We start from the raw sequence: 16,232 nt of genomic DNA, 5'->3' as shown, positions 1-16,232 counted from the left end.
GACAGATATATTAAATTAGGAGTAAGAAGCCCTGGGTCTGAGTATTATCTCTGCCATTTAATGTGTAATCTCAGGGAGTCACGTAACTTCCCTGTACCTCAGTTTCCTGTTACAATAAGATGAAGACAATAATTTTTATCACATAGGTTTTTAGCATGGATTTGAAAGCAACTATAGTTGAAACTGGGTGTTCAATAAACATTTAACAAATGTTTATAAAAAGAAGATACTTCTCAAAGTTTTTGTACACCTAGTCCATGTGTACTATATAGAGGTTCAATCATTTTACCAGGTCTTGCCTACGGTATATTGTGTTTGGTTTGGTTTTGTAAATCCCCACTCTAAACCATTTTATGCCACATCAGTGGTATAGTGAATACAAAACTGATGCATTCAGAGATATACAGCTTAACAGAGATTACAATTTTCTCATTCTAAGGCCATGTGCTTAACGGAATACATCCCTACCTTGGGGAGCTAGAACAGCCAGAGTCTTCAGAATCTTTTAATTAAGCATCATCTATAGTAAAGAGAGTTTTGTGTCTCTGAGAGGCTATTGATGGATTACTTTCAATTAGGTGTAGCTTGGTTCAAAATAAAGAGCTTAAACTGAGGTCAGTAGCCCTTACATTTCAGAGTTAATGACTTCAGATTTGTTTTCCAGAGAAATATTCAACGTCTGTCAGAAGACAAGACAGGGCCCAGGACAAGAGTGCATAAAAGGTCCTTCCTTTTCAAGGTAATGAGAGAAGTACGTGGTGACTTACGAAATGCCAGCCTATATCCAGTGCCAATGTGATGTACAAAATAACGAGGTAAAGAAAAGTAGCCCCAGAACTCTGTCAGTTCATCACCATTTTAAGATATTTTAAATGTCCTGGTTCTCAATGAGAACCGCTGGTCAACCCTTTTGGGGAAGTTTTCATGAGTAGCTTGGACACAACAGGGTCATTTCTTTGACTCAGCTAATGCTTTCTGTCCTCATTTCTAAGAAGAAATTTTTGGTTTCAAAACAGCAATGATTTTTAATAGACTTCCACTAATGGTGCCTTCAGGAAAAAAGTCAGTCATTTAATAGATTCCTTCAAGGGAACTAGAAGGTACACAGTGAAACATCGGGCACCTTGGTGACGCCTGCTCTTGAGGTGATGGAGACAGTCACTGTTTTCTGCATATTCCTCCACAGATGTTCTACACTCATGCTCTTGGGTCAATGGACATTTTAATTTTCAGTGGACCAATAGGAACATATTTAATGAAAACAGCAATCATCATAATAATTTTTAAAGTATATTTGAAAATATTTACTAATGAAGAAAGATTTTGAGAGGTAAGTTCACATCAAGTGAAATGGTGCATATTTACAGTCCTGTCATTTACCACTTAGAAAGCTGGGGGGTGGGTAATAGCACCCGAGAAGTTAATTTGGGCTCCAGTGACACCTCGAGTTATCCTCATACTTGTGACTCTGTCTCAGGTTCCCTGCCACTCCTTCTTTTGTTACCTGTGTAGAGATACTCAGGCTGATAAGCTGGCTGCACTGTTAGAGTCTTGGCTTCACCCATCTCTCGAGTCTGCAGGAGCACGGAAGCGATTGCATGGAAATTGCTGTTGCAAGAGAGGGCGATCAAGAGGTGAAGAAGCAATTTTTTGCTGTGTTCAAAGACTTCAGGCCGGTAATGGTCCAAACCTGGAAGAAAACGGTGGAATCTCTTAGTATAAACAAATCTTCAGCTCGTTTAGATTCCAGGGATAGTAAAGATTCCAAGATACCCAGGAGGAACATGTTAAAAGAATGTTTAGCTTTCTTCATTATTGTTTGTGTTACCGATGTAAAGAAGTGGGTCTTAGGCAAAATAAAATGTTTTATTCCTTAAATCAAATGTTCTCATAAAGCACTGATAGACGGACTTTTCTTGACCTCTCCATAGCATCTGACATGCTTAGCATTCCTCTTTCCTGAGATGTTCTCTCCCCTGGATCTCCCTGTTACTGAAAGATTCTAATTTTCTCTCTCTCTCTCTAACTGAACTTTTGAGTCTCCCTGCCTGGCTGGTTCCTCTTCCCGTTTTTTCGCTCTACAACTTGAGTATTTTAAAATCTCAGTGCTTGGCCCACCATGCTCTACATTCTTTCTCTCTGTGCATCGACTGTGTCTCATGGCTTAAAATTTATCACGTCGAACCAAAGACCCACAAAGAGGCCCAACTTGTTTTGGATATCTTTATAGAAATAGCACTGGCAAGGTACCACTCTATTGTAGTGATAGTACAATTTTAAACAATGACTGAACAACTAGAATTTTAGAGATGTCACAGAAAGTGAAAAACGGAAGAGACTAGATATTTTGGAAATGAGGAAAAGCAGGATGTCCATGTAAAAGGAAAGCTCTATGGGTGACGTCTGTAGGTTTCTGACCCTATTGGCTAGAATTCCTCTTGGTTCCAGTCTTACCTAAGAAGACAGCATGGAGTAGCAATGGGAGATGAAGAGCCCAATCTTCTCTTACACTGTGATCCACCACCATCTCAGTCATAAAAATGACAGCAATATTGCACCTAATCAATGAAATGATGAAATTAATGCAACTTCTGAAGAGGATGAAAATATACTGATAGGTCATTAGGTCACAATTACATCCAACTTGTAAACCTTGTTGAAGAATTATGTAAGGCCCTTATTCCAGGGAAATGGAGTTTAACTTCTGACACAGCACACAGCTCTATGAGGAGAAGAAACTGCAGTTGAGCTGATTCACATAATGGGGATTCTACTAGTTACTAGGCAATAAAAGCTGAGGAATGAAGAGAAACAGAAGACAAGGGCTCTCTCTTCAAGCTGCTCCCAATCTACAAAGCATAACAGAATGAAGACCCATACCAAGGTGACATCAAGGAAAAATTCAGAGGGCTACAAGGCAGCTTTGCACCCTGGTTAATGGCTGACCAGACTCTGCCAATATGCTGATAGCTGCCGATCAGGTTAGCATGTTCCCTCTGATTTCGAAGGTCATTTCATTTGATGGGACCTGGAATACCTTTCCCTCTTTTCATAGGAAGAAAAATCCATTCAAAGTTAAGTGATCATTTCCTTCTACCTATACATGCTACTCACCTATGGAGTGGCCCCCGGGGAGTGACGGTCTCTGGAAGGTAGTCCACCAGGGGGGCCCAGCATCCTCCAGTACAAGGCATGGGTAAGGGCTGTGGTTGTTTGGTCTCTGTAATAGTCAACAGCCAGCCAGTATAGGGAGAAATTGGGTCATCTACAGCGTGAGAAAGACAAGCGTGCTTTAGTTTCAGGGAGAGGAGGTTTTTGTGTTCCCTACTTGACTTTTTTAGAAACTTACAAATTCATGCTTGTAAAAATAACTTTCTAACCATTCCATTTGGTGAGTATGAAATTATATGATCAAATGGGTTGGAATTACTTGATTCAGTTTCTTTCATTTCTTTGTTTCTTGGATACCTAATTTATGGTTATTCATTATAGAGTGATTAAAAATATGAAAATATAGATACATAAAAAGAAAAACATTAAATCACATGAATTCCCATCACTGTGACAACTCGCTCTTTCTCTCATCTCCTCCATCTCAGTAAAATGTGATTCCTTATTTCCAGTTCACTCAGGACAGGAGCCTTGGAGTCCTCCCTGACTTCTCCTTTACGTCTCATATCCACCTTCTAATCATGATGGTCATGATGGTGGTGAGAGTCATAATTAAAGTAACAACATTTGAACTAGCATAGCGAGTGCTTACTTTATGCCAGGCACTGGTCTATGCATCTCACATATTAATAACCCAATGATGGGTACCTATTATCCCTATTTTATAAAGGGGATGCTAAGGTTAAGTAACTTGCTACCATCCACATATTCAGTGAGCTCTACCTCGTAACAAACCTAGGATATGACCACCTCCATCACTACTATCCTAGGCTAAGCTCCCACCATCTCTCCCTGCTTCCCTCCTTGGCCCTCAACAGTCTATTCTCTGCAGAGCAGGCAGAGTCATCCTTTTAAAACAGAAGTTCATTCAGAGTCCCTTTCTCTGCTTACCACTGGCCAGTAGTTCCCCTTAAACTCAAAATGAAATCCAGCATCCCCATCAGGGCCTTTAAGGCCTGATAAGATCTTTCTCCTGTTTCTTGGCTTATCTCCTTCTGCTGTCCCCTTTGCTCACTGCACGCCAGTCACCCTGGCTTTCTTGCTGTTCTGTGACCATGCCAGGTGCCGCCCACCTACCGTCCACCCCATAGCTGCAGTGTTCTTCCCCAGATGGCTGTGTGGCTCACTCCTTTACTTCATGCAAGTCTCTGCCCAAGTATCACTTTATCGCAGAGGATTTCTGTGACCACTCCATTTAAAATCCACCCCATCCCCAGTCACTTTCTCTCCCTCTCTCTGCTTTAGTTCCCCTGCGGCACAGATTCCCCAGCACTGACGGCTTCCCCCTCCTCTGCCTCGAACACAAGCTCCCCGAGAGCGGGACTTCCTCTGTTTTGTTCCTAGTACATAGAGTAAGTATCTGGCACGTCATAGGAGATCCGTACATATATATTTTGAATGAATTAATGAACTTCCTCAACAAAATATTTTTAACGTAAGCACAGTGACAAATTTCATGGAGTTATTTTTTATAACGCTCTCAACATAGGCCAGTGGCATTCAAGACAAACCACTGTACTTGGGGCCACCTGATATGATCCATGCATATGGCTTCAGACAAGCTGGCTTAATCCTGGGATAGGCTTTAGTGTATGAAGAGGAAGGATGTTTTTATAACACCATTAGGCAGTTTCTCCAAAATACAGTTTTTCTTGGTTGCACTTTTGAAGGTAGTGAGAGGTAGCTGATTCGATGCTGCTGGTCCAGTGTTGGATGCTGGCCTTAACAGTTAGCAGAGCTGATGGAGGGGATGCCTTCCTAGGGCGAAAACTGAGGCTCCAAACCCAGACAGGGACTAGAACCAAGCACAGCCCACTTCTCCTGGGATGTGAGCTAAGGGAGTCTCCAGGGGTTAAGATCAGGAGTCACCTCAGAAAGTGACTCTTGACTCTAACACACAAGCAAATGAGCAACTAGAAACCTGTCACTCTGTGCCATGAAATGTGCTTGGCCACATTTTTAGCCCAGAAAAAATTTTAAGCAGGTATAATAGTCACCCAACTTAGTCCACTTGGTAAACTACCTACAGGATGCATCACTTTCAGCAAATCACCTTCTTGAATAACTGTCCAAGGTGAGTTAGTGGCAAAATGCACTTCTAAATAATTAGTTACTCTACAAAACTAGAAAGGGGAGCAAAAATGGGAGGACACTGAAGAATTAAAAAAAAAAAACCAAACTTGTGAGATTTCTGTTAGGAAAGGACATGCTATTTTTCATTTCTGATGTTCTCAGATACATATCCAGTCAGCAAAAATGTGCTGCGAGGGATTAAGTTGACCTAAAACTGACTTTCTACAGTTGGGCCTAAACTGCTATGACTCAGCTGCTATCCAACTTAACTAGTTGTATCCTTACTGTGGGGTTACATACATTAGCATATGGCCTTGGAAAATAATCCAGGTATGTTAAGTAGTTCTGGGAAAAAAAAAAAAGCTTACGTAACGTTGGTAGAAAACTGCTTTATAGACCAGGTCTAAATCAGTTTGCTTGTCCATTTTACTCAAGGTGGTATGGTTTTTTAATAAAAAATACATTTAGGAGGTACACATCATCCTTATTTTTGGATAACCCACACCATGAAGCCCTGGGCCACGAGGTCTCTCCTGATCCCTTCTCACTCTTCTTACCCTTGCTAATACCCTCAGGAATTCAGGGAGGAAATAACTGCCCTTAACATGTACCAGACGCCTGGCCATAAGGTTTTGGAATTGAGCCTGCTAACCTTTGCTTCTCTTGTGGCATACTCTGTATCCATCATTGGGTAGCTGGAACCAAACATGCATCTGGGAGGACCCAGTTACCAAAGTCCTGAGGGTATTCGTGCCTTATTAGACACACTGCTTCATCCAAGACAGCCAAAGTCAAGTTCTAGTACTTGAATGCCTGGGAAAGGATCTTAGCATATAGTTTATGTACTTTCTGTGATGAGGATCTGTTTGAGAAGCTTGATTCCATTTTTCTCTTTCAGTGAGTAATTTAAGATTTGAGCTCTCAGCGCCCAAATTACTTTTCTGTGAACTCCAATTTCCCTAGTTAATATTAGTAACCTTGTGAAAAATATTACTGACACCTGACTCAATTAACTTCAAGTTCTGTACCCAAAATTTCCCATTAAAATGTTGTTTATGCTGGTATGACAAATTTATAAACATTTCTGGGTAAAACAGAGGCCATAATGATAATGCTAGACTACTCTTTATGCCTTATCTGCATTCACAATAGTCTTTCTTTCCCTTTATAAATACTTCTATTACTTTTTCTTTTTGTCCCTAAAGTCAGTGATCTGAATTTATATAATGACACAACTATTAGCTTATTTTGTTATGATTATCCCCTGAAATTCTCTACTTTAAAATACGTAAGAAATATGAAGTTTTAATACCAGAGGTCTCTGAAGATGTATTTTCAAAATGATTGTTACTTTGTTACAGCATTTTCTACCAAATTCTGGGTCGTATACCCAGAACAAAGGGATACACTTTGAAGGAGTCAACTGGCCAAAGTGCAACAATATTCCTAATGTAAAATCCACAGTCACAGAGTGCTTTGCTTTGTTATATCATGCCTGTCACATTCTGGGGGAGTCAGGATTTGACTGCCTAACTTTTCCATGATTCAGTTTTTCTGTCCTCAAATTCTGTGTTACCAAATATTGCATAGCAATGACTTTCCTTGAACCAACAGCTCCATTCCTCAGGTACTGCTCTCCTCATCTCTAAAATCTGGTCCTGCCTAGATTCAAAGGTTTGGTGTCTGGATGGCAGAGTCCCTTGATGGGGCACAGAAAGGAGGGAAAATGCAAATAGCTTTTTTTTCCCCCCTAATTTCATACTGACCTTTCTAGAAAAAGGTTTTATAGGGACATAGTTAAAACTTAACCCAAGTATGGCAATATATATGGATTTTAGACATTCCTCCAATTGGTATTTTGAATGGCAGGGAATTGCCTATCTATATCTGCATTAAGAAATAAAGTAAGGGCAACTGAAATGTGGTGTCATTAGAACTGCTAAGCTCTTACCCCACTCTGCACATTTCCCATAAGAACAAAACAACTCAAAACAACCACTACAAAGGTCCAATGCACTGACTTACAAAATGAACCTAACTCATGAGATATCATATTACGATTTCCACCAAAATAGACAAATAAGTTCGACCAGATAGTTTACCGATTTCCTTAGCATACCTAAATGTCACTGGGAGTGCTCTTTGGTTCCAGGATTTCTGTAACTTGTGAACAAGTAATACCCATCACCTTCTGAGTATCTACACAACCTGTCCAGGGCTTAAACAAAATTAATGAATGCATTGACCTTTTTGGTTTTTCCAACTTCCCAAGGTACAATGAAATTTCTGTGATAATTTTATCTCCCAGTCTGGCAAGGTTTTCACTTGGCCACTGAGACTGTGCCATTGAGATATTCAATGTGAAAACAAATCTATCCTGGGTGAGCTGACTCACAAAGCTTAAAGGTTAAATCCACTCCCAAGACAGGTCAAAAAACTGAATGGAAACCTTTGTTTTCTCATGAGACAATTTCTTACTAGCCTTTCCCCAACTGCATTACCAAGGAAACGGGCCAAGAATACAAAAATATGGTTTTAGGTAGTAGCTTGGAGTTTTAACAGTTTTGATTCATGCACTGCTTGGCTTCTTTTTACTTTTAAGAGGCTGACTTGCCCATCTACATAGTTGGATTAAATGGTTACTTAATACTTATGGGCCCCTTTTTAGTGATTAGAACAAGAATAATCAAAATACTCATTTTCTATTCTCCAACCCTTTGCCTTCCATCTGAACCCCCCCAGCCTGATGGTACTTACTTTTATCCTCATCGTACGAGCCTCCAGAGCTATTGCTGTATCTCGACTCCAGACGGGTATGGGCTCTAATGACGTTACTGAACCTTCAAATACAAGAACAACCATCATGAGATACTGACGTGCGTGTTTGTGCTGTGACACAAAAAAACACACTATTTTTGAGCAGCTAGTTCTCATGATCCTTTTCCTAAAAGAACACTGTAAAAAGTGTACACCAAAATTCCTTTTGTCTTCAAGAGGGCCAGTGGTCACTCCTGCTCAGGAGCACAAGTTCAAACCTTGAAAAGAAACATTTTAAGACTAATATTTGAATTAAACTAGAAAATTATAACATTTGTTGGGAAATAAAATGGGCATGATACTGAATAACATGAATCCTTTATTCACATGGTAACCTGGCATATGGGAGGTGGTCAAGAAAGAATTGCTGAATGATTGAATAAGTGAAAGGAGATAGAATTGGAAATAGTTGGAAACAAAAATAATTTCGTAACAAATTTTGGACTTAACCAGCTTTAAAGTTTTCCTTAAAGTGTTTTTAGGAAAAGGTACTAGTTGAGTTATGATATAACCAGAGGGACTCCTTCTGTCTGGTCTCTCTTGTGGCTTAAGAAGTATCAAAAAAAAAAAAAAAAAAAAAAAGAGAAAACAAGGTTGAAGTATAATAACTTCACATACATTAACTCATTTAATCTCACTCACTCAACTTTGAGATAAGCATCATTTACTTTGCAAATGAGGAAACAGGCCGAGTGAGGCTAAGCAACTTGTCCAGTGTCAGGCCGAGGAAGGTGCAGTACAGGGATGCTTTTATTGCCGTGTTGCCTCCAAGAAGGGGGGACATGTGATCTCAGGCTGAGCTCTCGCTCACTAGCTTGGTGACCCTGGGCAAGTCCTTTACCTCCTTGGGGACCCTGTTTCCACACCTGCCAAAAAGGAATAATAATAACACCTCACCATTTATTTCACCCAATCTTTTGTTGGGACTGCTGTGGGAATCAAAAGAAATGATGTGAGAATTTCCAAAGCTGCAAGTCGCCATCCAACTATAAGGTATTAATTATTATACCTCTACCTTGGATTTCTAGAATACCTTTTCAGGGCACCAAAGACTTACAAATGAATAGCATTTTTACCATCTAAAGAGCTACAAGGTCAGGCAAGGGCGTGGATGAGGGCAAGTGTGGGTGAAATGGTACCTCTATATTTACTTTACATAAAATGATACAAAGTGGGTTTTATCTACATTACTGACTGGGTGTTCCATCCGAACTGATAGCAGATCAACACTCTATTTCCCTCTGGAACACTAGAAAATACACGGCTATAGCTGTCCTCATCAATGTATGGAGAAAGAGTGATATTTCAGGAAACTGTACTGGACGTACCATTAAGATGCTACCTTGTCCCAGGGTATAACCTCGGAACACTGCAACGATGATTTGGATTTTCTGAATATAGAAATGTACTGAGTATAAAGCCTTTGGTTTTATTCACTCTGTAGATATTTGCAGCAGCTTTTTATTTTTTGGTCCTGACAAGTCATCTTTCTCCCAGTAACTTTGTATTTCAAACATTCTCCATTCTGCTATCTTTTAGGCTATTAATTTGTGAATCCATGAAACAGAAGATGGAGGACATCTGCTTAGTTTCATATAAATCAGGCCATGTAATTGTCTAAATCAGACTGGTACTTATGAAATTGGAAAAGTGACAAACCTATTACCTTCTGAAGAAGTTCTACAATCATATTTATGCTGATAAATGCAAAGATATAAACAGCATATGCAGAGACCAGACATCATTTAACAGGGAATAAAAACAGGGTGATGAAAGAATTCCACATCTGGAGATTTCCACAGGACAGAGAGCTTTGCAGCCTTCCTAGCTACTCAAGAATTGTGATATATGTCGGTTTTACAATCGTGCTCAGGAAGGCCAGGCAGGGAAGAATTATAGAATGGATGTCAATTCTTCTCTTTTCCTTTTGAGATAGATCTAAAGGATTGCTAGGAGGAGTTTATGAGGCCAAGATGAAGGGAAGGAGCAAGCCCCTTCCAAACTATTCTCTTTATTCTGGAGAAGGTTGAAACCACAGAGCAGGGAAGTATACACTTGGCAAAAAGAAAAAGTAAAAAACTGATTCCCAAGAGTAAAATCTGCTGTGTTCATTTGCTTTCCTGGGTTGAAGAAAATAATTTTGGGTCTAGGTCCTAGAGGAATTTCAAGGACTAAGTAGACTGAACAGTCTTTTAATATAAAGGTACATGTCTTAGAAATGTATCATAAAAATAGCTCTGCTAAGAGAAAAACGAGAAGCACTAAGTGTTTCCCTAAATTTTCTCTTGCTGACTTTGCTCAAATTAATACTTACACAACTTTCTGTGGATTACTAATCTCTATTACTGTATCAACACAGATCACCAGAAACTTACATAGCTGAAGTTTATTGCTTTTAGCTCCGTATGAACAATCCTTTCATGGCTTTCATTAATGGTTGATGTATTAAAAATACTTAAATGGTTTGTTTCTGCATATTTTACGAACTGTTATTTTAATTAAAAATATGTGTTCACTTTATTGTTTAATTTTAAAAACTATATGATAAATACTTCTTAGAGCTTAGGAATACTTATTTAGTAGCTTCCAATGAATTGCTTTTGTTTGTTTATTTTTTGATGTACTGAAAGTTACAAAATTTGCTCTATTTTTCTTACTTTGACTATTGAGGAACTCAATGTTAGGTTAATATTAACTTTTAGTAGTTCTCTTTAGGACTTTTGACATAACTATCTTACTTTGCTTTTAGCTTGACTCATTCTTTTACCCTGGTTTTACTATAAGTTATCTAAATTTTATGTCCGTAGGTATGGTATTATTAAATATTTCTGAATTATATCTAAGAACCATTAACTAGTTGTAAAGAACATGGCACCAGGGCTGCCGCTTTGCACAACTCCATGGTGCCCCCTGGAGCCCAACAATGCATTCTGGTGACTGGTACCCCCAGGAATTATGTCACACAGCAGCCAGGTCATCAGTATTTGTGACCAAGATTATCTCTGTAGGCTCTTTGTCTAGAAGGATTGTAAAGAACAGAGTAAATAACTGTCTTGTGTAATGGGGTTAGTAAGAGGGAGGGAGAAAGGGGGGCTGGAGGGTGTCTGGATAGCTTATCCACCTCTGGGGCTGTGATGTTTCTCCAATTTTCATTCACATACTGAATAAACATTTTAAAAAATTATTACTGTGTGCAGCACAGTAGGGTCATCACTGAGGATAGACATATGTACAACAGATACATAATCTGTTTTCTAAGAATGAAAATCTAGTGGTCGAGACACAAGTATGCTTACAAGTATCTATAAATCAACATGACAGGGAGGAAGGCAGTAAGTAGATGGCAGAGAGAAAGGATACTTTAGGCTGAGGGCACAGTCTACCTTCAAAGAAAAGAGAGACTATATTGGAGAAATAGCATAGGTGGAATATAGGGTCAATGGAATAATAGTATCCTTTGTGAGAGAACATTCATATAGGTATGATCATATAGATAAATATGACCAATTAATCTACCTACAGGTAGATAAACAGATATAGTCAGTATGAAATAATAGATGTGTACAAATTTGTAAAAATGTGGGTAGCATCAGGCTTTGTAATGGCCAACAGAGATGTGGTGATAGAGCAGGAAAGCAAGAGATAAACAAGAAAGCCTAGTACAGGTATTCTCTGACTTCTTCATTTTAAAGGCTACCACTAAAAATTTAGGCAGGACACTCAGAACTCTGGTCCTAAAGGGGCCTTTGTAATGAGATGTTAATGTATGGAAATGTATCACCTTTCTACCCTTAATACAATTAAGATGAAAAATTCAGACTACACATTAAATGATAAGAATGTTACACTCCCACCAGAAAGTAGAAATATCTTTAGAGAAATATGTGATTTTTTTTTTTTTTTTTTTTTTTTTTTTTACCATGAGGGAGTTTTCCAAAGAAGGTACTGGCAAATATAGATGAAAAAATAACACGTTAATTAATAATCTTGTACTGTCATTGATGCATAGAGTATGAAAATTATCCATTTCTGAGAAGGGCCTTTATTAGAGAACTGTAAAGGAAAAGGTCTATAATTCATGACCTACTGAGTTAGAGCTTTTGATCTCAAGGCAAGCTCACAGGATGAGCATCTGCCTAAAGGCAGTGCAGACAGCCAGTGATAAACATGTTGAGGAATTTGATAAATGCCTAAATTAGAGAATGAACTTTCAGAACTCCAGCCCCATGTCAGATAATCTGACACCTGTAGCCCCTGATGTATTCTCAGGTACAGGATGAAATCCTGAGGATGGTCATGAAGCATCTAGGGGCTTTTTAGGCTAAATGAATTACTTTCATTATTTGATCCACTAAATTTTCTCCAGTATGAATTTGTGAATATCTCATCCTTGTTATTAATTTCTTAAGTGAAAGGGCTCCCCATTACTTTTCACTAGAAAATATTTAACCTAAGGAGTTTTCAACACCATGAGAATCATTCTAATTTTAATTTTCAAATTTGAGTCCTGTTATCTCTTTCGGTTTGTCTCTCTGCTCTGCACAACCAACTGCAGGAAACAGTGATCCAGATTTTGCTTATTTATGGGTAGTTCCCAGACAACGTGAGGGCAGAAATACGAACAAGAGAAATAGTACCATTAAAGCGCTAATAGGCAGGGGATTGAGACTTCTTTTAGACAGTGTTCTTGGTTAACCCAGATGTAACAGAGTAAAGGTAAAAGAAGAATCATGATGTTTCATAGAATTCACCTCAAGATAACTACTCTGTCTCTAAGAAATTATTCAAGACCCAGATTTGAACATTTCACGTGGAAATTCCCTCTAACTCCAGATGGTCTGTGCCCACTAGCAGAACAACTTGTGTTTTTTATTAAGCCCTGGGGTAAGCAGGCTTCAGCCACCAGAACAACATCTCTCTTAATCTTTCTCTCCTCTGGCTTTGCTCAGCAGGAAATTGTTATCTTTAGGGATACACAGAGCGGAGTCTGAAAGTCAATCTGTGTTTCTAAAAAACAAAGAAGGATGTGTGTGTGTGAAATTTATGAAGCCCCACAAATTTTGCTAATGCTTTGTATAGACAACTGCTGAAAGTTAAGCTGGATGTTAAACCAAATTTGTGCACCAACCTCTCATCAGATTCTTTCAATATCTTGTTCTCCTCAGCGTCTGGGAAGCCGTCCTGGCCAGCAACCACTGTATTGCTGCTGGAGGTGGTTCCTGTAGATGGGATTAAAGAACAACACTTAGAAAGAAATGCCTGCGATGGGGTCAAGCTCAAGTCTCCAGTAATTCCAGGAAAGGATTTCCTGTAAAATCTGTTTGTGAGATTCCTTACATCTTCTGCATAATCTCAGACATTCTAAACAACCTTCCAAGCCTGCCCCCCTGAAATGGAGAATCCCAGACATCTGTTATGGTCAAACCAAATTCCTCAACTCTCTTATAAAGCGAGGCTACAACATTCTTGAAACCCTTTCTTCCTGGCTGCTTAGGTAACAAGCTTATTTATAGTGGCCAGCCCTGCTGTTAGCTGCTTTAGCATTTCTGGGTCCAGGAGTTATTAAACGAATGTTAGTGAAGCATTTCCAAGTTCCTAGAGCTTCTGATCCCTAGGCCACTGCTTCTTTGCAAGAACACTGCTCTGGCAGCAGGATGTGGAGCACATAGAGGGCATAAGAGACCAGAGGAGGAGAGAGGTTTGAAGGTAGTTACAGTGTTAGGTGAATTGAAAGGAAGATAGCATCAAGGAATTTGAGGAGGGTGGTATATATTTCATAAAATGATGCTGAGAGACCAATTTATCCAAAGTGATAACACTGGTCAGGGGGCATTTTAGTAAACCCTGGGAGAATATTAGCCAAGAGAATTCCATCGATACAAGAAGGAAGGTCCAGAAATGAGATATCTAAATGACTAGTGTCCACTCTAAGCTCAGCCTAAAGCAAAAAGCTCTGTGCATATGAGTCCCTGCCTCCTGACTATTGGTTATCCTTACAAAATCATTTCATTAATCAGACAAGGCCCTAAGAGTCTCAGCTATCTTTAAGCCATCTTTTAAATGAGTGAATATGTAGGAATAAGAGAAAGTAACAAACACATACTCATATCCTTTCAATGCTCTACATAAAGGTAAATCCAGAGCTCCACGACAAGGTGTCTACCCAGCCGCCTGTCCCCTACCGGAGGCAGCTGCCGAGGCCTTGCTGCTGGCCGTGAAGCGGTAGAAAGGCGGGTTGTCACAGTGCTGGACGATGGGGTTCACCGGCTCCGTCTGCTGTAGCTCAAACAGAAGCTCCTCCATGGTTTGAATGGTGTTATTACGGCACAAGTATATGGCCACCTTTTTAATCTGAGACGAAAAACAGAACACAAGGGATATTTTCCAGAGCTCGCCCGCAAGAATGTTAGGCTGTCGACAGCGGAGATGGTAACCCATTCATTTTGTTGACCGCGTCATCCCCCAAGGAGCGCGCACCCTGATGGCTCTTCCTCCTTCTCTCCCAGGAGGAGTCAAGTGTCTGGGTTAAAATTCACCCCCTTTCACATGCACATCTGATAGGAGTGTGTGGTTAAAGGTCTTACCTTCCCCAATGGCTGAGTTTACGAAAGTTACTTTGGGGGTAACTTGTGGGCTAAACATATAAACTATCTAAACTAAAAACTTGCCACGTAAGGTCTTATCTTTTTTTTTTTCTTTTGGACCGGGGCACGAACCCGTCCATGTCCCCTGCATCGGCAGGTGGACTCTCAACCACTGTGCCACCAGGGAAGCCCAGGTCTTTTCTTGAGAAAGTATTTTATTTATACAGAACCATGGGGGAAAAACTGCTAGCTGTTTCTGTTAAAAAAAAAAAAACCCAACAACTCAGTCTCCTGCTACCCAAGAAACAAACGAGTCTGAGCTGTTTGCATAGTTTTAAGTTGTAAAAGTAACCCTGGACTAAAGCTCTGCATCACCATAGCCCCCAAACCTGAGGCACGGAGGCTGTAATGCAGCTGATGTGGCCCAGAACAGCAGGCAGGCACAAAACCTCTCAGAAAAGCAACCAGCACACAGATGCCAACTGAGTCAGGGTTTTTTTTTTTTTTTTCTTCTTTTTGCGGTACACGGGCCTCTCACTGTTGTGGCCTCTCCCGCTGCGGAGCACAGGCTCCGGACACGCAGGCTCAGCGGCCATGGCTCACGGGCCCAGCCGCTCCGCAGCAAGTGGGATCCTCCCGGACCGGGGCACGAACCCGTGTCCCCTGCATCGGCAGGCGGACCCTCAACCACTGCGCCACCAGGGAAGCCCTGAGTCAGGGTTTTAAATATGTAGTGGTTTTGTTGATCACCTCACCTTTAAATACAAACACTAAGTGGTAGGAATCTCAGTAGGATTTCTCTTTGCTTCTTTCTCTCTCTTACCACCTGCCTTTGAAGAGACAAACTGGGATATTCTGCATTTTTATTGTTTTAAGAGCATCAGGATGTAAACATGAAACACTTTATTAGTAAAAATATCATGTGTCACCTAGTTTCTCTTACGTAACGGGTGGGTCTAATGATTCTAGAAGACAGATTTAGGTAATTGTTAGAAAAATGTCTACAGCTAAATTCATAGGTTTCCATGTCCAAAGTCTTAGGGGATGACAGAGGTGTCACTAGGACACTAGTCCGCATCTCAGGGGGCAGAAGGGAACTTTTATATAATATCTAGAAAGCTCACAGGAGGTTAGCGTGACTGATGAAATCTGACATCTCTATTCTACTTGGAGCAAAGAGCACATTCCGACTTGCAAACCGCTGCTGGAACCACTGAGAGAATAATGACCACTCAGCGTCAGAGGGGCACTCACGTAGGGCAGGAGCAGCGTGTCACTGCTGACCCCACACAGGCTGATCAGGAACTGCAAGGTGATCCTCAGGTTGTTGCTCCATTTCTCGTTGTTGGCTAAAGCATTCCAGGCATTTTCCATTTCTGGTCCAGGAACTTCATCTCCATACTGTAACCAACAAAATGAAAACCGGCTCGGGAGACACATAGAAAAAACGTGAGGATGCAAAATGTCCGATTAAAAGTCATTTTAAGGGTCACGGTCATCTCAAAATCATAAGAAGGGGGAAAATGGCCATTCATCAGAAAGATGCCTCTTTTTAGGAATTTATAATGCACGATATTTATTCATATG

At 40.2% G+C, this 16,232-nt stretch overlaps 1 protein-coding gene across 1 annotated transcript in view; it reads right to left on the bottom strand.

Moving 5' to 3' along the window:
• FRY (FRY microtubule binding protein) overlaps positions 1-16,232 on the bottom strand; it is a 323,927-nt gene that overhangs the window by 56,385 nt on the left and 251,310 nt on the right. The window contains exons 33-39 of the mRNA XM_060079899.1: positions 15,900-16,046; positions 14,244-14,412; positions 13,190-13,280; positions 8,002-8,084; positions 3,115-3,265; positions 2,455-2,558; positions 1,505-1,690 (exon numbers count right to left, since the gene is read on the bottom strand). Of these exons, the coding sequence (XP_059935882.1) occupies positions 1,505-1,690; positions 2,455-2,558; positions 3,115-3,265; positions 8,002-8,084; positions 13,190-13,280; positions 14,244-14,412; positions 15,900-16,046 (931 nt within the window). The remainder of the gene's footprint in view (positions 1-1,504; positions 1,691-2,454; positions 2,559-3,114; positions 3,266-8,001; positions 8,085-13,189; positions 13,281-14,243; positions 14,413-15,899; positions 16,047-16,232) is intronic.

This window comes from Mesoplodon densirostris, chromosome 17 (assembly GCF_025265405.1).
Source record: "Mesoplodon densirostris isolate mMesDen1 chromosome 17, mMesDen1 primary haplotype, whole genome shotgun sequence".
Lineage (NCBI taxonomy): Eukaryota > Metazoa > Chordata > Mammalia > Artiodactyla > Ziphiidae > Mesoplodon > Mesoplodon densirostris.
Note: the sequence above shows the minus strand (reverse complement) of the source record. Positions and strands in the feature narration are given on the sequence as shown.